This window comes from Falco biarmicus, chromosome 3 (genome assembly GCF_023638135.1).
Source record: "Falco biarmicus isolate bFalBia1 chromosome 3, bFalBia1.pri, whole genome shotgun sequence".
Taxonomy (NCBI): domain Eukaryota; kingdom Metazoa; phylum Chordata; class Aves; order Falconiformes; family Falconidae; genus Falco; species Falco biarmicus.
In genome coordinates, this window is record NC_079290.1 from 40,013,042 (window position 1) to 40,035,659 (window position 22,618).

The 22,618-nt window shown below is 38.4% G+C and overlaps 1 protein-coding gene across 4 annotated transcripts in view; it reads left to right on the forward strand.

Moving 5' to 3' along the window:
• JPH1 (junctophilin 1) overlaps positions 1-22,618 on the forward strand; it is an 84,234-nt gene that overhangs the window by 50,117 nt on the left and 11,499 nt on the right. For all 4 annotated transcript variants that reach the window (XM_056332842.1, XM_056332845.1, XM_056332843.1 and 1 more), the window contains exon 3: positions 3,690-3,808. In XM_056332842.1, coding sequence (XP_056188817.1) covers positions 3,690-3,808 — 119 coding nt within the window. The remainder of the gene's footprint in view (positions 1-3,689; positions 3,809-22,618) is intronic.

The following is a 22,618-nucleotide window of genomic DNA, read 5'->3' on the forward strand; positions in this document are numbered from 1 at the left end:
TGCTTTCAAGTAGATAACACACATAAAAACACATGGCACTTTAAAAGTTAATAATGTGTATTAAGCGTTACAGTTGCTGAGAATTAATTTTTACAACGGACTGCCTGTTCACCTGAAAGAAAAATCATTAAAGGTCCTTTGCTGTGGGTTAGAACCTGAATGCAGCATTGCAAAGCAAGTCAGTATTTTCCCATGCTGTTTTGCAGCCAGTTGATTGCTGCTTACTTCCCTGCATAGTTTCTATTTTGCTGCTGAAACTTCAGATTGACTGTTCCTGGAGGATGTGTGGAACAGCATGCAAAGCCTGCTGCAGTCTTTTCCTTAGCTAGGGGAGAGGAAAGGAGACATTTTTTTGAGTTTTCTCTTTCAGAAGTTCTCATAAAAATCTGTTGTTGTGGCAAAAGATGTAGAGCTCTCTGGGAAAGTAAGAAATTCCCAGGTAGATGTTGTCATTGAAACGTGGGTCATTTCAACTTGGTTTATCATAGACTCACATTTGCATTAATAATTACTGATAATAAGCAAAACTTTGAGACTTTACAGTGACAAAATTACTCCAGGAATAAAAGGTAAAGGTGGCTTTCCCAAACTGTGTGAAGCATAAATAGAGCAAATGGATTTTATTCCAGTGGGGCTACCCTGTTTTGGTAGCTGTTCCTTATAAACATTGTCATTCAAAACTAACATATTTCTCCATAGTCATTGATAATAGCACTCTGATAGTGTGGAGGTCAATGCAAGGCAGAATAAAACAAGTACAAACAAAATGTAGTGTCAACCAGCAGTAACTAAGCAGGTAATTTGGAAAATATACAGACAAATTAAGTGTGGAAGTCAGAATAAAAACACCAGGAAATTAAATAGCAACAGAAAAATTATTTGAGACCCACACTTATAAGTGTTCCAAAAGTGAAAGAAATGTCTGAATATGCAGTTGGAAATTGAGACAATGAAGTACACGTTGCTGAAGTTAGCCAGGAAAGCATCCAAATGGCAAGGTGATAAATAGCAGATAATGCAAGTAATGAAGGGCCTGCGTTCACAGGCAAAGCTCTGCTGGTTTCTCCTGTTCTTTTCACATTCACTGTATGTCATCATCAATGATGCTGGCTGAAGAGACCGTCAGGGAAGTGTCTGAGCACAGCCACGTGCACACGTTTCTGTTTGACTGGTGGAAGGCCTGCTCAGGAGCATAAATGCTGTTCTTGTGCCTTACGCCGCTGTGCCTGTTTAGTTCCTCTTGCTGCATTGTCTCTCAGCGAATGTACAGCCCTGAGGCTCTGTGCAAGTGTGTCACAGAGACATGCCTTGGCAGCGTTCATCTCTGAACAGTCAGTCACTCCTGTTCTGGTCTGCTGGAGCTCCTGACTGTGAGTACAAAGGGGCAGAGTAGCAGGAAGTGCAAGTTGAAAAAAAAAAAAAAAAGGTGTGAGATAGGGCAGCGGGGGAAAGCAGTGCTCATTTACCTTCTGTTCCATTGGCTTCTTCCTGCTGTGACTTGCTTTGCTCAGCTTCATGTGACAAAGTTTCACTAGCTTATTACTCATGTCACCATTTAATTCCTTAACTAATTGATACTGTATGTTTGGCCAGAATGTGTGATTTGCTTCTTGGATATAATAACAGAGAAAATTCACAGACATCAATAAGTAACTATTATCCTGGCAGTATGTTTTCCTGATGCTGGTCATTTACTATATTAGCTTTTTAAATGTCTATTCTAGCAGTGGCAATAGCATAAGGCTATTTTTTTATGGGAATAGTCTGGTTGTTCTATCATCACAAAAGGATGATCAGTGTCTAGTTTATCTATGTGCAGACTACATTATTGTCTCACAAAACAATGTCCCAGTGCTGGGGTTGCTTCATTAAGTTTATGCTACATAGACACAATTATGCAGGAGCTAAGAATAGCTCATCTAATTGGAAATAGTGATTATAGAGAAAGAACGGGTTTGATTACTGTTACTAAGCAAGCACATACCATACAACCATTCATGAACTGCATGGAACACATGTGGGATTTTACGGTGTATTTGTTTTGATTAACAGTTTCTTTTCCCCCATCCTGAGTACAAGTCAAAGGTGTTACTGCTTATTTGCTCATTATCTTTTTTCTCAGAGACCTAGAGGGACCTGCAAGAAGGCAGCACAAGCTGATGATATTTATCCGTAAATTATGACAAGCAAAGCTTTGAAAATAACATTCAACATTTATCTCCACACACATTTTAGGGAGGATGTAACTTAAATAAATCTTCTCCAGGCACCACAGATGAAACTGTCTATGTGGGTTTTCTATGTCTGTGTTTATACTAGTACCCTACAGGATTAAACATCCTTTTAGAAATGCAAAGTCTGCCATACTGTTAATCTCTTGGTGTTCAGTCTGGTTAATGCTAACGTTTAATTCTTGCTTCATCTAAACTACATAGAATTCTTCTTTATTCCTTGAAACCTGAATTTTTACAGCAAAGTTGTTGAAAGTTTTCATTTATTTGATTGTTGTTGGTATCACCAGGCACATGGGATAAAAGTTGCTGCTGCCATTGTCCTCAACTAATTTTTCCCTTACTTAAGTATCAGTTTTCTACTAGAATGTTATGAGAAAATTCCTGATATCATAAGATTTAATATTTCTGGTTTAGAAATTTTATTAATATCTCTAGAGGCTCAATAAACTTTGCCATGTTTAGCTTCCTGTCCATTCTAATGAGCCATTTCATAGCTCTGGGCGATGTGCTAATGCTGTAAAGGCACAGAGAGATCACTGCCATCAGGAATTTTTAAATAGATGACTGTTTTAAAAATGAAGTGGGGAGGGAAGATGGGACAAACAGTGGTGCAATCCTGCAGTAACACAACTATCAGTTTGCACAGTCTGGAATCAGAGGCACTTGCACAAGCTGCTGTTGAGGCTTTTTAAGAAACAGCAAAGGAAAAGGTGGAAGCAGAGGGCAAATTGCTTTACAAACTTCCAAACTGTTGTCTTGACTTCAGAAAAGTTGCCTTTTCAGATTGTTTTAGATTGAAATTCAGTGAGTTACAGGAATTTGTAACTTGATCTGTAAAGTCCCCATTTATACAAGTGCCTTTTGAAGCATCACACACATTTTCTATCCCATTCCTTTCCAACGTGGTCTGATTGTGGAAGACATTTCTCATTTTTTTGGGCCAACATACCTCAGTTTTGCCCTCCAAAAAATTTTACATGGCACCCAACACTGAGCATTAACTTTGAAATGTTTTAAAGGTAGTAACATTCCACAGTCCCCGTGAACATTATGTATCTTGGTTTTGCAGACCCCTGTTTAGGAGACAGTGTGGTGGCCCAGTCTGACTTTCTGTACACTTTTGTATACATTCTGGTAACATGTATTAAAATAATAATCCCAGGGTTTGGTCAGATACTATTTTTTTCTGTTTACAAATTATAATTATAATCTTGGGCTGTAAATTGTATACCTACAAGTAAATGTAATACAACTATGGGCAGGACAGAGGAACTGAGGGGAATAATGCATTGATTCTGAAACACTTTGATTTGTAGTTACTCACAGCAAGTGGGCATAAGAGTGCCCTATACAGACAGTGTTTGGTAGTTGAGGAGATTAGTCCTTTGCTCTTACATTATTGATGCAACTTGTAAAATACTCCTCCACATATAAACTGTTTTCTACTCCGTACAGAACTGCACATGCAAGAGCTAAAGCTGATGCTGCAGATCAGGCTGCTCAGGCTGCTCGCCAGGAATGTGATATTGCAAGAGCAGTTGCCAGAGAACTTTCACCAAATTTCTACCAACCAGGTAATTGTGAACTGGTTTTTTTTGTGGCTAGGTTTCTTTAATTGCAGTGAAAAGGTTTTGTGTGAAGGGAAAAAGTTGATTTCATTTTGAATGTTGTCCTTTATACAGAAACAATAATCATCTGTAAGTCATGAAGAGTGTACATTGCCCAAGGAGGCTTTGTTTTCATTTTTTAATCATTTGATGACTATTGCTTTGTATAAAAACAGTTGAGTGTTGAAAAGTCAGTATCAAGCATACAACTTTGCCGCAATACCTTCTTTGGGACAGTGTCAAAGAGATTTCAGAGAACATAAGTTAACAGAAATTTGGGTTATCTCTATAATGTGTTTTTTAGGGGAAAGATCCTTAGCTTTCTTTACTGTCCAAGGGAATTTTTGACAGTCTTGGTTAGCTAAGGCCTGAATCCTAGAGAATGCTTTACCATTATGCATACATATACATAACCTGTGAGGGAATCTTCCTTTGTTATGCCTGTGGTGTTCTGTGGAATGTTAGTCCCATACTCAATATATCACATTATTAAGTCTGTGTCACCTGTATCAACATTGCAACCCATTTTCACCTGTCATGTGGTTTGGAAAGTTGTAGAAAGAAGCATAGAGGGTTTTGCTTTGTTTTTCTGGTATCTTTCCATGAAGTTAATACTTTTGTGTACTGCTCTTTAGCTTAAGATTAGATAGATAAAATGGGACCCTATTTGCCAATTTAATGTATTTTCGTAAGCTGGTCCTTTCTTTCACCTGTCAAATGAGTTGTCGTATCTTGTTACTTTTCAAGGATTTGCCTGCACTTGTATGCTAATATACGTTATCACTCTGAGATTCATTTTCACTTATTGTCATCTTCTGCACATACTTGTTTCAGACACAAACCCCTTTATTCTTAAATGTACCCATATGATGGATGCAGGCTAATATGACCCACAAAATCAAAGAACAGGAACATTCTTCAACATTTTCTAACAATCCATCTACTTCTTTCAATTTTTAGTATAAATGACCACTGTATATAACTTGTTACTAAATCATTACTGTCAGCTAGGTTAAAGAATACTTGTTTTTTCTTTATTCCAAGTATTTGGTTGTAGAGAGCAACCTGTGTGGTTAGGTTGCTCTTTTTCATTTAATCAATGCATAAGTCAAGGGCTGGTCACCTCATGCAGGTTAGAATCTCCATTCCCCTTATCAGTCTTGCAAACTTTCTTTGTACACGTCATGGTGTAAATTCATCTTTCTTGAACATAGCTGTCCAGAACTGTAGGCAAACCTCAACAGAACTATTTCCAGTAGTAAGACTTTACTAGCTTTTAAGTGGTATCAATATGTACCTTTCACTGTTTGAAATTACCCCAATACAAACTCTACTGTAGACTTGTATTAGAGGCCCAATTACTCCTATGAGATACCCAAGTCGTCTTCTTTTTTCATTACTTTATTCATCCATCTACTCCCAATTTATAGCAGCAGTTCATCAGTCATAAGATAAGAAGTCATACACTTAGCTATGCAAAGCACTACTAGTAACAGGGATCCTTTTGAAGGAAAGCTTGATAGACAATAGAAGTAAGAGGGAATTAAAGCACTTGGAATGAAAGTATTTCAAAGCTGCCAAACCCTTGAAATAAAGAAATGGCTAGAGTACTTGAGAGAAAACACAAACATCTGATGGTGTGAAATTTAACACCAAGAAATCCCCCAGATCAAGAATTTGTTAGGTTTCTTTTTTTGCTTCCTGCCACAGGATATAAAGTAGCATTGCTGACAAATTGGCGGAGATCTGGGGAGACAAGGTGTGGGATTCTTACTTTCCTTTCATTTAAAACTTTTATTCCAATTACAGAAGTAAAGAGTTTGTATCCCTTCCCCAAATGCAGCTGTATATGTTTACAATGATGTAACAAAACTTTTCTCAAAGTATATGTACTGTATTCTTTGTGTGGAAATGTCTTATCAGTTAGCTAGCTACCTATCAAAAGATAAATACTTCTTTTGGAGTCTATATTTTAAATTTCCTCTTTAATTCCAACATCGCCAAATACAGCATATTTATACACTTTTTTTTAAAAAAAATTGCTATTCCCATTGCTTAAGATGGCAAGATGTTAACTAAATTTCAGTTATCCCAAATAAGCTGCAGCAAAACACCAGATGCATACATCATTGTGATCCTTTCAAATGCTGTCATGTCAAAAATACATTCCATCCTCAGTGTTCTTGATTCCTTTTTCAGATACATTCTTTCTGAGTGGTAACACTTAACCCTGAGACACACCTGTATGCATATTTGCTTATTTAAGTATTTCCCAAGTCTCATGCTTTGAGTGACAGGACGATGTTATCATTAGTTTTTTTCATTTATGGTAATAAAATAGAGAAATATCTTTAAGTATTTACGTTCACTCACACAAACAGCAGTAAATATTTGCTTTTAAAACAGCATTTTGGTATGTTTGAATGAAAACAAGATAACCATTATTGCTTCCTAATAGCAACTTCTCAGTTTTCTTCTGTTGCTTGAGCTTTTTATTTTTACAGTATCTTTATATGTGTCTGTTAATGCTACTAAAAGGTAATGATAAGTATTGTATCTCAGTCTCTGAAACTATAGTTAAAAGAAAGCTTTCCATTGTGCAAAATTGTCTTGAAAATAAATTGTTGTGGGCAGAGTGTCATTTTCCTCTCATTGCTTGAACTGCTTAGTACAGTAGGCAAGCATGCTGCCAGCAGCAAATAAATGTAATATATCAAAGTCTTTTGAAAGTTCAAGAGACAAAAAAAAGTGAAATACAAATACCTCTCTGTAAATAAGTTAAGCATTTTTTTCCATCTTAATGAGTGATCTCTGCATTACCTGCAGCTTAAGTCCATTTAAATATTTGAACATCTTTTGTTAAAGCTTTTAAATTTCACATTGTTAAAAAGCAACCTTCTGGGCCGTATAGCCTAGTATTACACACAATTTGTAATTACAGTAGATATTCATCACTCATTGTACCGTGACAGTTCTTACTTCCCAATTATTTTCTCTCACATTTCAGTTTTATGTTCATTAAGATACTCATCAGAAGCTGCTAAGAGGTTCTAGCTTTGTAATGTAGTTTAAAAGGAGATTGAAAGGAGAACAAAATGGTAGGAAGCAAAGTAGCATCCAGCAGGTAGGAATAATAATGTCAGTCTGAATCGTGAATATTGAGGTACCGTAGATATCTTGAGATTTAGCTTTCCAGGTAACTGATTACCTTAATATTTGCATAGAAAGAAAGCAATTATGGTTGAAAAGGTCACTGCCATGGTGTGAGGACTTAAAAGATTACAGTGAGCTCTTTTCCCTAAGCTTGTTCACACTAGTCTCAGGCAAGACCCTGCTTCTACTTTTGCTGTTAGCAGAGATTTGGCTAGTTGATTAATATCTATGAGGATGATGTGTCTTTGCAAAGCCCTACCCACAAGGCGATACGTTTTGTAGATTTAACAGAAATTGCAGTCTTTATAGAAGCCATAGTTTACAGGCCTTTTATCACCAAATAAAACGCATTTTGAGAAATCCCAGCTGTGACCTGTTTGTTTCCTCTGGGCATCACTAAACTTGTAGATGTGTCAAAAAAGAGCATACCAGGACAGGAAACAAATGAAACCTGAGTCATATCCTCATTCAAAGGAGTCATCCAGGGACAGTTTGAGATTGTCTTTGCTTAGAGATAAACAATAACTGCTGGTTTGTGTCTCTTGTTAAAACCTAGATAATGGCAAATGACTAAATGGGAGTTCTGTATCAAAGGTGTAACAGAGAAGAACGGCTTTTGACACCCAGTAAAAAGGGGGAATATTGTTCTAGTCTTGCACAAGGTTAATGGAGGCTTTGACTTACCCATTCATTCTAGATTCCACAGGCCATCTTTAGGATGTAGTCTTGTAAACACACTATGAGGAGGTAAGCTAAAGTATGAACTTGCACAGACTGGACAGCTAAGCCATAATTGTCTGTGTGCATATATATCCTGCAGCAAATGGATACTGCTCTTTCATTCAGTTTGAATGAATAACATTTGATTAAATGAAAGAGGGGTAAAACTACTTTGCTGCAGGGTAAGAGCAATCTGGGCACTTTACCATGGAGCAATTAAGGTCTGGAAATTCAGATGTGAATTGTTTTATGGCAGATTATTTGTCAGGCCAGCCAGCTGCCAGATGAACGTGCATGGCTCACCAGAACAATTTATCCAGCCTTTGACCTCCTAAACAAGGCATGAGAGAAATCAAGGAGCAGTTTATCAATTAATGCTCTCTAAAGGGATGGACAGAATCACTTTAGGTGAAATATATGAGCTGAGAACAAAGATTTTCTAATGAAAAAAGTAAAAATTTGTTGGATTTTACCAGTACTTTTTCCTGTAATGTTTGGTTACTATTACAGTATCAGTATTAACATGCTGAACATCACTAGTTTCAGAAATAAATATTTTAACCTTGTAAGTCAATTTCTAATGGCCTCTAATGGCTTAAAGAGCAACTGTGCTTTACATTCTCTTTTGACCAGTGGTGCATGCCTGTACCCTAGGAATAAAACACATCCTCCTCATCTTCCTCCTCTCTGCCATCTCTACCTCCTCCAGTTCACAAAATGCAAGCTCCATATGGACAGGAAAGTGAGATTTCTGCCTGATCCTAATTAACTGGAATGTACTGGCTAAATGCGTGTGGACCAGGCCAGATATTTTTATTTAAAAAGCAAAATACAATGAGCATTTTGCCTGATTAGAGTTACCAGCCATGCCATCGGTTTGTGCCTTAAAGCATACGGAAGCTCACTAGTTATTCTTAGTCATACAAGTGCCTCTTCGTTTTCTGAAATTATTCAACATACGGCTTCATCATCCTCACACAACTGTTGTTGAGATTCTTGCTATGGCATCTTTTCTCTACAATTTATTACTTCTGTCCTCTTTCTACACAACTCTGGAGAAGCCAGAGCCTATAGAACTATCCTAAGGCATTTCTGTTGTATCTAATAATCAAAGAAAGAAGGTGTGTTAAAAGATATCAGTTTCAAGCTTTATTCTTGTTCTCCCCTTTTATAACTCTTGTCATACCAGTCTTCACAACTCTACTTCCAAATTTATCAAGTCTCACCAAGCCCTAGGTACAGAATCCCCCACCCTTCCACATCTTTCCTCTTGCCCAGTGTGAGGTCCATCCAACTTGCTGGCAGTCTGCACCCATCCTGCCCCACTGCCATACAGGCATTCTGGCTCAACCCACTCTGCAGCTTTCCTGCAGGCATCTGAGACAAGAGAGACGTGCGTGGGAGAAGGAAGAGGAATGAGAGGTTGCAAAGGAGTAGCCTTGATTCTTTAGGATGCTTTCTCAAGCTCTCCAGGATACTTTTGAGTCACATATTCAAATGATTTGCTAAGAAAAAAACGTGCATAATTAGTTTTGAGCAAACTTTAATTTTTAAAACTAATAGCAGAGAACCACTTTCCTGCAGAGAGATAAAGCTGTTACAATCACTGTAATTTTCACAGGACTGCATTAAGTACTGGGCTAGCTAATTTGCATCTAGATACAACCTGTGGTTGTAAAAGCTACAGGGTCTGACTACGAAGCTAGCTGGATAGTCAGGTGACTAGCCTGGACTAGCTTAAGTGATGTCTCAGCTATGTTGCTATCTTGTATTTTCTTGACTTCTACCCTAGTTATAACTACCTGAGCTGCCACCAAAAGAGTGTTAATTACAGCTATAATCTGAGAGAAAGAGATTAGTGCTACCTCAGAGTTTTAATTGCCTCCTTTCTCCTGTTTAAAATTATTCACTTGCTCCCAAAAAGAACCATTCTTTCCAGGACATGGAACCTGCCCACTGTCAGCCTACTCCAGTAAATTTCTATATTGGTCTGTAGCAATGTCCATCAGCCAAGGACAAGATGAAGCAGGGCCTATCACATGGGAGTATTATCACTGTGTCAACATTTCCATTATAAACCCTATTTATAACTGCGTCATAAATATTTGTTCCATGTTGAAATTCAGCTAGCAAGGTCTGTAGTGTGAGAACTTCCCTTACTGTGCGAATTTTCAGTGGCGTATGGTGATTTGTTTCAAAGGAATTATATTATATTATTTAAGGCTTAAATTATTCTGAAAAAAAGGTTAGATTTCTCGTGTTACGTTTTTAACATGATATGGGTTACATTAGCACATCTTTACAGCTGTGCTGGTTACAGCGCCTTGCTACTTGACCACAAGCAGTTAATGCTTGCTGTGGGCATTTTTGCTGTTGTTTTTATAGGAAATGGGGACCAAGGGATGTATTCCAGAGGAAAGGGTAGATCATTAGAGGAAAATCATCTTTGCAGCTACATTCTAAGTTTTTCAAGGCCAGAGAAATAGATGGCTAATATACATGGCATTTTATTCCAAGAAAGTCTGCAAAACTAAGACTTCCTTAGACGTAGAGAGAGTATAGAGAAAGATCTGAAAAAGGTAGATGTTATTCAGGTTATAGCCCTGAGTAATGTATTGTAATGTATTCTTGTATGGTCCAGTGTGATGCAGACATTCACACGGAGAATTTGGAGATGAAGTTTTCTACCATTAGTCCTGTAACAGTTATTCACATAGATCGTAATCTGAACCAGGAGTCAAACCTGAAACTGAAACACAGCTGGCGTGGAATTGGTAATTGACTCTTTTTGTAAGGTGAGATTAAACAAGGTGAAGTTTATGAAAAGAGAAGGCAGAGGGACCAAGAACAGAGTAATCGGAGATTACCTTGTGAAGGTATAGTTAAAAAAGTTAAGGAAAAATGAGGTAAATAAAAGGATGGATCACAGACATTAACAAAGGAGAATTGCTCTGGAAGAGGAGGATGGCCGGCTGTGTCAAAGAATGAGGCTAGAGTAATGATACTGAGATATGACTAAGAAATCAGCAAAGGCTTCTCAAAAAGTATCAGATGAAGAGCAGAAGGTATTTTGTCAGCGAAAATTGACAAACCGTGAAGAGCATGGGATAGATATGGAGAAGAGAAGTGAGAAATTAATATTGCAAATTTAGAATTTAGAAATGAAAACTTAGAGCACGGAGGTGAAGGGAAGAAATGACACCGTGTGAGGTCAGAATGGTAAGTGGCATGATGGCTGGGATTTCTTTTAAAATACAAAAGATCAAGAATATGTTGGGAAGGAAGCCAGAATAAGATGGAAGACTAAGCATATCACATGCCCTAGTTTTACCAGAATTAAATTGATTGTTGTATTTCTGTAGTTCTGTTATTTGCAGTGCAAAAGTCAGTTCTGTTAGCCCACTTCAGATTCTTAAGATTCTTGAGTCCATTGCTAGATAAATTAATTTTGGTGGAAGTGCAGTACAGCTTAATGAATACTGTTTCTGAATATTGAAAAATACTGGATTAACCCTCTGCCCTCCAAGAAAATTCATAAAACCATGTATTTTAAAAGCAGTAAATTCGGGGTCTCTTCATTTTATTCCTGCTTTTGCATCTTTCAAGTTCATAATTTCAAGTGTATTTTCTATAAACACAGGGGGATAAAGGAAACTTCTAAAAAAAATGAAATCTAATGTTATTATATAATGATGAATCCCTTTGAAATATGTAGAGTTTAAGTAAAGGCTGTAATGCATATCTAAATTTGTGACTAGAATCAGTGGAGTCTAAAACTGTTTAGTTATTTCCATGTTACTTTTCCTATCTAAATCATTCAAATGTAATTCCAGTTGTCTGGCGACATGCATGTATTTCATGTCTTCCTGGTATTGAGCCTTATTGGCACATATTCCACAGGCATAAGGAGTGCTGACATCTAGGATCCAAGCCCTGGGCGTATATGCTAGGCTCTGCTTTTTTCTTTAGTGGAAGTGTGGAAGGATATTCAGAGAAAAATGGTGCAGGCACTGTTTCTTTGTCAAATAAGGATTTTAAAAGAGCCAAAGTTATAAGAGCTTCAGCAAAAATTTCACCCGGTTATTAAATTTACTGAAGAGCAATACCATTGTATCAAAAAGCATCTGACAGCTATGAATTATATTTTTCTCTTCCTAAAATCTCTGAATCATATTATTTTGTGGTTATTTCAAGTTGCTTTTAATCTGAAGCTGACTGATCCATATCAGCAGAACAACTACTATGATTTCAGTGATTTCTAATATATATGTTAACCTACATATGGACAGATGGACCAGGAGCTTGAGGGTTGGTTTGTGAAAGAACATTTGTTTAAAATTGTTCTCAATATATGATATCAAATTCTACAAAGACAATCAAATGCAAGGAAGAAAATCCTGCTACTTCCTCCATGTTTTTGGCCCAAGAGGCAATGTATCTGATACAACTTTTACAGTCTATTAATGGAGTCTCACTGGGAACTGTTAAAACTTCTGAAGTGGAATAAAAAGGCAAACCTAAGACTGCTTTGCAAGAGAAGAGTATATACTAAGAGAACAGTAAGTATTGAGCCATAAGTATTTTAACGTACAGCATGGCTGTGAAATTAGTTTCAGTTTTGATCCTGATATTCATCAAATATATTGTATTTTCCTGTTTAGCTAAAAGACAAAACACGAGGGTTACTAATCTGTAAAGTTTTCAGGAGACTCAAATGTGTTTAGATATGTTTCCTGTCTGATTGCAACAGGAATACTGGAGGTTGTTGATGGGAAAAAAAATAATAAATTAAGTGCAAAATGGCAGGGAGAGAGAAGCCTGATAAAGTTACAAGGAAATTAGTAATCAGTTCATTGGAGTCTTCGCTAATGATTGTCCAAATACCATGGGTGATACTGGTAGTCATGGTGCATAGTTGTATAATAAGGTGAACAGCATATTATTTAAATCAGCAGGTAATAGTGAAGTGGTATGTTGCAAACAGAAGCTGGAACAGAGAAAAACTGTAAGGAATGATAGGACATGGCCTCAAGTTGCACCAGGGGAGGTTTATATTGGAGATTAGGAAAGATTTGTTCACTAAAGGGGCTGTCAAGCACTGGAACAAGCTGCCCAGGGAAGTGGTTGAGTCACCATCCCTGGATGTGGCACTTAGGGACATGGTTTAGTGGTGGACTTGGCAATGCTGGGTTAGTGGTTGGGCTTGATGATCTTGAGGGTCTTTTCCAACCTAAATGATTCTATGATTCTATGGAAAACTAAGTTCTCAGTTAACATTCCACATACAGCTGAAAGTAGGTGCTACCATTTACAGCAGTGATCACTCACCAAATGCAAGCCAGTTCACAGAACTGTCAGACCTAGTATTTAAACTGAAGATAGTGACTTGCTCCTCAAAGTGCCTTAAGAAGTCCTTAAGGACTGACAGCCAGCCAGTTGGAGATGAGATGTGAGCCCGCTCCTGTTGAGGTCAGCTGCCAGTCTCCCATGGAGCAGGGTGAGAGCCATGCACTTGAAATGTGATATGTCAGGAGAAGCAGCTAATACTCTTCCAGGCTGTATATACAGAAGCACGTCATGGAGAAGAAGGGTAATGGTCCCTTCTCTGCATGATTTCAGTGACACTGAATCTGAAATATTGTGTATTACTTTGGGCATCGTCATATTAAAAAGATATGGACATACTGGGAGAAATGTAGAGAAGTGTGGATGCTACTGAGTAAAGGCAGCTACTATACGACATTAAAAGTCTCTTTATATATATAAAAAATGCATCTTTTCAGACAGTATTCAGTTTTGATGAGAACAGAGTTATAGCCTTTCACTTCTGCCCATCATTTATGATAGATATAAAGGAGCTTAAAGAACGCTACTGCTGCAGTTAACATTTGCTAAATGTTCCAGTGGATTTTTTTCTAGTTTTCAGAAAAATGTTCCCTTGATCAGATGTTCATGTACCGCTCTTGATAACAGCAGTAAAACATACACTGACACCAGGTTCAGTCTTCCTCATGCCCCGGTGCAGCTCAGCTGAAGCAATGTAGGCTCTAGATTTTCTGTGAAAAAGCTAAAAACTTACCTTCTCAGTTATCTCATATTAAGCAGTATGCAGGCTCAGAAGCATTCAGGTAGATTATTGTACGTGTGTTATTTAGCTGGGAACATTCACATGAAATACAATGTGTGTATATTATCTAGCCTGGAAAAATTAAGCCTGTCCTAAATATAGAAGCCATATGCAACACCATATAATCTTGTCAAATAATTTTTGAAGATCTGTCAGTATTCATCAACAGAGTTAGGGTAAGTAAAGCAAGCTATAATTAAGATTCCTGGTCATGAGCAATTTCTGTGTCCATAAGCTGATGTCCCATGTAAATGAGGTGTTAGAGCTGCCCAGCACTCATAGTGCTGTCAGGTAGGATAAATCCGTTATATTTGTATGATGGGTACTGAATCCAAAAGTATAAAGGCCTACGCACTGTAATATGCTATGTAGATACAATTATGAATTGTGCCCTGTTTTGCAAATGTTCACAGTTACTTCAGTTACCTACTAAAGCAATCACAGAAATGGAGCAGATTGGATTTACAGTCAGAATAAATACATTGTTCTTACTTGGTGCTGACTGCAGGCAGTTTTTGAATTCATTAGTCTATTCTTTCCTGCCTTCAGATCTTTCAGTGTGTGTATTTCTATTCTATAATGATGCATTTAGAAACCTTTGAGGAAGAAAAATCTTACTTATAGGGATTCTTTTATCCTTAATTATGTTTCAATTATTCATTGGAGGATACAGAAATGCAAAATACAACAATACTGTTTATGTCTTATATTCAGGTATGTTAATGGTGGGATGACTGAAATTAATTTCAGATTTGGAGGAACTGACAGGAAGGGAAAGAAGAGATAGTCTAGGTTTTGTACAGATAGGAATTGCATTAACATCTATGTTTTGTCATCCTACTGCTAGACTCATGAGTTTGTGGTGTTGCATATGATTTGAATTGTTTGGTGGAAGTCCATTTTGTTTGTTTTTTACCATTGCTGTTGCTAGCAACTCAAGTCAGTGTGCTGGAGCAGATGTTTTGATATTTTCAAGAAACATTGTGAGATAACAGTGCCATATACTTTTAAACAAGTACCTGTGTGAAATGCAGAGACACTGGCAGTAGTCAGTTCACAGGCCACACTAATAGTTCTCTTGTGCTGTGTAAACATTACAGCAGAGTGGACACAGAGACATAACAACTAGCCTTGGGTTTGGCAAAGTGTATGCGTGTCTCTATGTGTAGCTAGTAAATAAGTAAATTGGCACTCTTGATCTTTGTCTAGTCCATGACAGGAAGAATTTAATGGTTTTGAGAAGGCCCGATCATTTTCATTGATGTCAAAACCAGGAAAATAAAGCACTGACAGATATTTTAAACATGGTAGATAGGTATTCTAAGAATATGTATGTTTGGTTTTGGAGTTCTTCTGCACGAGACACGTAATAAGCAATTCCTACCACTGATTTCTTATTGTAGGTGCTTATCTTTACTTAGCCAGAAGGGAAGGTTGCATTTAAGGCTGCATTAAAGCCTGCTTGTATTCAGTGATGCTACCTTTTAAAGGTAGAGTATTTGTGTATTCTAACTTTTACATTGCTGAATGATGATGTGGCATTGTCAGGTTGTGGCAATAGTATAGTATCACATTATGTGCTTGCTATCTTTGTGTTATATTTTTAGGTCATGTCAGTAGTACATGGTTTGAAGGACAGCAGGCTGCCAGATCAAATCACAACAGTTCATAAAATAAATACATGTAGACATCACTCTCCATGACGTTCATGTATCTAGTAAGTAACTGTTGGCACATGCTAGTTTCAGTGTTGCCTTCAGTGCAGTAGGAGAAAGGATACTAGGAGTACTGCTTAAGGAAGCAGCAATGCTAACAGAGTGAGAAGCCCTAGAAGTGTAAGCTGGAGAAAATTTCAGCAAACGGAAGGTATTTTCATGGCTGGAGGAGGAGGAAATGAGGAGCTGGGACTAAGAGTGAATTAAGAAAGATTATAAAGCATTCCAAACAGTAAACACTGTATTTTAGAGTATTTTCAGATCACGCAAAACGTGCGCTCTTGTGCATGGTTTCATTGTAGTTTGCTTTCCTAGGCAGCCATGGTTCTTCCATGCTGGTGGTATTAAGTCCAGGGGAAAAAAGAAAGTATTGTAGAGCAGCCAAATGGAATTTAAAAATTAATCCAGGCAGGTTTGGGGCGGGGGTGGTGGGTGGGGTGGTGGGGGGGGGGTGGCGTTATTTGCCCCTTGCTAGGGAAGCTGCTTACTGGCATTTAAAATGTTGATCATACCGCATCAAAATGCAGGTGCTATCAGAGGCTAAAAGTTAAAGCAGGCATCCAGACTTAGATTTCTTTTACATCTCACCAGATAGTGTCAACAATCCCTTCCATTTCAGTTCTTCATTCTCTTTTGTGACATGCTTTATTTTTAAACTTTAGCACATGTGTGATTTTATTCTCTAAAGCATTCTTAAGTACAGTTAAGGAGAGCCATTATTCCAGCTGGCATAACCAACTTTAGATGCAGCCAAAACAGGGCAACAGGGCCTACATATGTCATTTTGAATTAAGGAATTATTAAATAACATATGTATGCATCACTAGGAGTAAGGCATTTCTTTCTAGGGAAATCCCACCTCCAATTTGGCAATCAAGTCAGGTGCCCTTTTACTGTCTGGGGGCCAGAAATCTTACATACCTTGCTGCACGTTGACCCAACCATGAAGCAGCTAGACTGTTCCATGTTCTAGTGCTGGGGCACTGTATCCAGCAGAAGAGTGCTGCAGATATCTGGGGTGATAAGCTCCTAAACTACCACCAGGAAGCTTTTCTTTACCAAGAGGGTGTTCAAACACTGGAACAGGCTTCCTAGGGAGGTGGTCGATGCCCCAAGCCTGTCAGTGTTTAAAAGGCATTTGGACAATGCCCTTAATAACATGGTTTAACTTTTGCTCAGCCCTGAAGTGGTCAGGCAGCTGGACTACATGATCATTATATGTCCTTTCCGACTGAAATATTCTGTTTGATTCAATTCAATTTGATTTGATTTGATTCAGTTCATATCTCAGTTAAGCAGAAGTGATATCTCAGAGCCCCGTGCCTCTTTATGCACCTTTCCTTTTATCCATCAAATTCTCTATGGCTGTAATCCTTATCCCTTAATTTCCAGCCCTATTCAGTCCCAGTTCAGTCTGCCAAGATGGCAGACAGGGCTGCCAAGCATTACTAAAACCATAACCTTATCTCTGCTCCACTGAGTTCATCAGCACATTCTGCACATGGCATTGCACAGCACTCCATCCTTTTGGCCTGAATTCAAGCCAGCAGCCTAGCAGTTAAAAGCCTTTTTTTTCCCTGTTATCAGTATAACCTTCAGACAAATAAGAATAAGACAGAGGATGTACTAATGACATTAATTATGGTTCTCACACACACATCTCCATAATGAAGTCATAATAATAAACCCTATCTTTCTAAAATTTTGTGAATATAGTTATTTGCACTTTTGTAATGACTCATCAAATCACTTCTTTTAGCAGACTGATAAATGATTATTTTTATTTTCTTCACCTACAGTTACCATCCTGAATGCTGAAGGATTAATATAAAATAGATGTCCTATCCTGAAAAATCCTAATATAAAAGCATTTCAGATGCTTGCAGGAAAAAAAAAACACCCTGTATTAATTGATCCTCTAATAGGTCACCAGGCTTTCCAAGTTTTATTAATGTTCATCAGAGTAGCAAATAAATCTTATTATAAGAGCGTATATATTGTTGCCAACAGTGATACATTAGAAAACCATCAATCGCATCAGAAAATAACAAACCAGTTGGTTTTCACCACCTTATTTCTCAAACAGTATATAGCAACCTGTAGTACCAACAGCAATCTATATATTTTCCTTTTAAGAGGAAGGAGAATCCTCACCTCTTGTGCAGCTGCCAAGCAGTTTACAACTGGGAGTACTGATCCACCATGGGGACCAGAGACACCCAGGTGACAAGGCTGCTAGTCCTGTAGGCTGTACTTACCTATAGGGTCTTACAGGACCTTACATACTTCATTCACATATGAGTCCGGGGCTGCAGGGACAGGCATCTCCTGTCATGATATGGTCAGAGGCTCTCATCTGTATTGCACAGTGTCTTGAGCTTGGCTCAGAGAAACCTGCTCTCCCAAAACTTTTTTTCTTTTCCTAGCGAGTGGAGTTTCTAGTGGAATTTCTCACAATATGCCCTCTAAGAAGGAATGCATCTTGCACTGTGAAAATGTTTCCTGTGGAAATTGTTTGTTGATATCAATGGAATTCTCTGTCTTAAACAATTTCGGTTCAGGGAAAAGCTTTTAAACCTGAGTGCCCACTGCATACTTTCTTTTTGCATGTGGATTGAATAAGATGTTACAACATGTCCAAGGTCATACAGGAGTACATGGAAATTTGCAAAACAATAGAATGCAGTGGATTAACTTAAAGAAAACAGTGCTATACAGAACTAAAATGTACTAGAATATAGTATATTTCAGTTTACATAGTACTGTTTTTAATTCAAAATTCTAATATATTTTATTTTTATAAATTACTTACTACTCTGTTACTTAATAATATTAGAAAACTACAGAAAGTTCTTGTATTACTTGAAAATGCATTGTCCTGCAGTCCTGCTACAGAACATCAGAATGTTTTATTTGGTTTATGTGTTACTACAGAATTTCTTTTGCCAGTTAAAAGAAGTATTAACTTATTAGGTTTGACAATATAGAAATCGTTATACTAAAATGAGGCAGAAGCTCATTTCGTTATGGAAATAAGATTTACGGCAGGTTACTCAGTTACACGTATTGACTATGGAATTCAGAATCACTTCTTGAAGGATCACCAGCCCTACTTTAAGGAATCTTAGAGCCTTTGGTACTTTGAGCTCATCATCATTCATTTGCACCCTTTTCCCATATCCTCATCTTTTCTCTTTTGCAAAGGGGCTGGAATACATGAAATTGGCTGGGTTGAATAGGCAGGGCTATGACCTGAAGCTCACATATATATAAATATATATATATATGCCTTTTTCCTCACTATCCTAGGTGCGTTCTGCAATCCCTATGAAGCTTTAGATTTCATCCTGAGCTGATAATGTACAAGGTCTCTGCTTATCCTTCTTGGGAAACACTGGCTGCATTTACAGTGTCCTGCAAAATGACATTTTCAGATGCTGCTTGAGCCACAATCATGAAACAGCCCTGTGCTGCCAATACATATACCTCACCAGGCCATGGGGGAAAGCATGCGGCTGTCACCTCTCTAAAAATGCTGTGGCAGAACCAGGGCACCCTTCTCTTCTCATTTACAGGGCTGGCCATGCTGTCACATCACTTACTGGAGCCCTTCCAGGAGGAAAGACATATTACACAAGAAATCCACAAGAAATTCTAGATTTAGAACAACTGTGAGTGTGTCTGCAACCAAACGAGAGCTTCCCTGACCCCACAGCTATCAATGAAGTGCTGTTCAAGCAGACCAGCAGGCAGTATGAGACTATGTGCATACATTGCACACATCCACACAGTCCTTTGGCTTTCAGAGGCTATTCCCTCCAAATACTGGCTAACACACTTCAGTGATATCATCCAGCTGCTGGCATCACAACAGCTGTGTGAGCCAAAACCACCCCATGGCTGACCTTCAGCCAGAAAAGATGCATCAGTTTTGAACCAACAGTAACAGCATGTCACTGTAAGAAAACACCCAGGTTCATCCACCAAGAAAGCTTATATTTACTTAGTTAGAAAACATTTCTTGGTTCTGCTTTCCAGACCAGGTTCGCCTTAGGAATTAAGAAATATCATGTCTAGGAATATATCTTTTGGTTGCTTGAACTGCAAACTGAAGAACAGAACTCTGTGTTTATGTCTTAGGCAGATAATCCCACCTTACATTCTTCCCACCCTCAAATCCTGTTCTCTTCCTCGTTAAGATCAGGCAGCTGAGAAGGCTTGTAGGTTTGCATGTTAGTGACTCTCTCTCTTTCCCAATTCCCTTGGCCCTGGTCCTTTAAACTCGTGCTGTAGAGTGCTCTTATACTGAAGAAAAAGGACTCTCTTGACTATGTCTGTAGTGTTAGATAATGCCTTTAATGAAGGGGACAAGGTAAGTCTTGTCAAGTATTCTTAGTCCTCAAAAGGGAGCAGGAACTCTGTTACTGCTGCTTGGAGTCAGTGCTTCAGGCAGGTGCATCATGTGATTGTACTGAATACAGCGAACAGACGTAAAAGAAGTCCTTGGACAATCTCCAAAGCTAACTTCAGCATACAGCCAAGAATTTCAGTGTTGGAAAAACCTGCCTGGCAAGATAGGAGGCAAGGGATGTATCTCTAATAGTCATATGTGATGTACTGGGGGGCAGGAGGGAGGGCTGCTGTGTTATGTTAAGGCAATTGCTGAATGTCTGGTCAGACACCCTCAGGTGCTACTTGGATGCAGATGGCTACAGCTTTCTCCAGTGTGGCTGCGTTTCACTTAGCATCAGATATTGCCAAATATCCAGTAGGAAGACATCACTGCTGGCCTATTGGCACAACTTCTTTGCGAAACTCCAGTTAAAGATGCTATTCTTGTTTTGGTTTAGGTTTTTTTTGTTTTCACTCTATCAGTCTCTTGTGGAGACCTGGGCAGCTGAGACCTGGCTCCCTTCTTGTTTCAGAAATTCCAGCACAGTTTGGAGGTCTCAGGAGGAGAGAGAGTCCCTCTGGCCAGCCTTGGGAGGCTTTTAGTTGATCATAGGAAACAGTGGAGAGGGGTGACATTACTGAGACCCAGATGTGTTCTTCATGGAAGTGCCTTCAGTCTATCAAATGCTGTCAGATATTAGTAAAAGTAAATATCTTTACATATATTGGGTAGTGGAAAGCTGTCACAGGAGATGAATTTTCTAGATAGGTTAGGAACAGATCAGGTGCCATTTGAGCAGCATTTTAAGGCTGAAGAGATGGTATTCCAACTGGGATACTTTCACCACAGCAGTCATTAGGAGCAAACTAATGTGAACATAGATGTGTCCATAACAAAGAGTCATTGCAATTTGACAGCTCCATGGCTTGGGCATAAAGGTTAGGCAGAGATTTTTTAGCTATCCTTTTCTCTCTACACCCCTAATTATATCCCACGTGAAAAGAGAAAACCAAAGTTTATTCATGTTAAAACCCTCGGTATTACTTTATACATCTCAGCAAAGACGGAAGGAAATCACCTTCATGATGAATTTTGTGAATGGTGATCGTAACTGTAACTTTATATATGACAACTTTTAATTTATGTTGTACTGCCTTTCCCTATTACCAAGAGGATTATAAAAAGCTGTAAGGACCAAGCATCCAGTCCTCTCCCTCTGTGCAGGCTTAACTCCTCAAAGCTTCCTCCTCAAATGTTATTTGAGAACACATCCTGGCTTGTCTACATCTAGCCTTCTTTCTCAACAGCTCCCTGTTTCCACCCCTGGTTCTCAGAGATGCCAAAACCATTGTGATTTTCCTGCTCAAAAGACATTGCATACAGAGTAATTCTTCTTCTCAGCAATGTTTACTTACCAGATGACTCAGTGACTTCCAAAAACGTCATGCTGCTCTTCCTCTCATCTTAGTCCTGTCTAGTGATGCATACACTTCTGGCATCTGTAAAAACACTGTATCGGCCTAGCACAGCTAGAGCCTCCTTTAAACTCAAAAGCAGAAAAATGTGTGCAGACGTTCTTCTCTGGGCACAGAATTTTTAAATGACATAAAACGCAGATAAGCCTCACTTAGAGAAGGCAAAAAAGTCAAAGGAAAGTAGTGGTGCTAGCAAAGATAGAAGTGGAAAAACAGTTGCAATGTATTTGGCAGAAGCCGTTGCTGAACATGCAGCAAGGTCCTTGCAGTTCTTTGTTCACAGAGCTTCCCAGCTTCTGACATCTTAGGGGACCGGATCCTGGAATCTGGAATATGGCCTCTAGGGAGAAAAACAGCAAACACTACCCACAATACAGAGATTCACAGCAATTTTGTTTCTTCAATGGACTGTTTACTCAAGTCTTAGCATTGAACTATTAAATCAGACAACCAAAACCTGGAGCAAAGCATCTCAGCCAGCTTGTCTTTATGTAAACACGTAGAAATGCACCTTGATAAGTGAGTCCTAGTAGTGAATGTGCTCATGGGTGTTTAGCTAGGAAGTGGGGGGAGAATATTCTTCATACTGGCTGCTCTCTAAGTATTTCTCTAGTGAATGTGAGAGAATTTGTCTTCCTAACTTCTAAGCAGGAATGATGTTAATGACTAGAGTGGTTAACCTCCATCTTCATATGGTAAGTGATTAGATGAGGAAGGCAAAACCAGTGTCTGAGAGTTCAAGGCGCGCACACACACACACACACACACACACATATATATATGTATGTATATAAGACAAACTAACATGCACATAAAGGGGAAAAAAAATGTTTCAAGCCCTATTTCCTGTAGGTTATAAAGACAGAAGAGACATTTCATTGTGATGGTTAATTACTTTCATGTCAAACAGATCCCATGATCATGAGGGTAGCAGTTAGATAGATTAGGGTAATTAAGCAAGACATACCTCAAAAAGTGCCTCTCAGAAAAAGAAAGCATGCTAGATATGTGTCAGTCTTCAGTCCCTCAGACTTCACTCAGAGACAATTTATATCCTGTGACCCTTTGCAAAGTGACTGAACCACATTAGTAAGTAGTCCCAACAATTACCAAAAAGTACAGTAACTTCGACTGTGGAGTAATTTAGAGTAAAACATTACAGATGTCAGTGAATTTTTGGTAACACCCACCCCT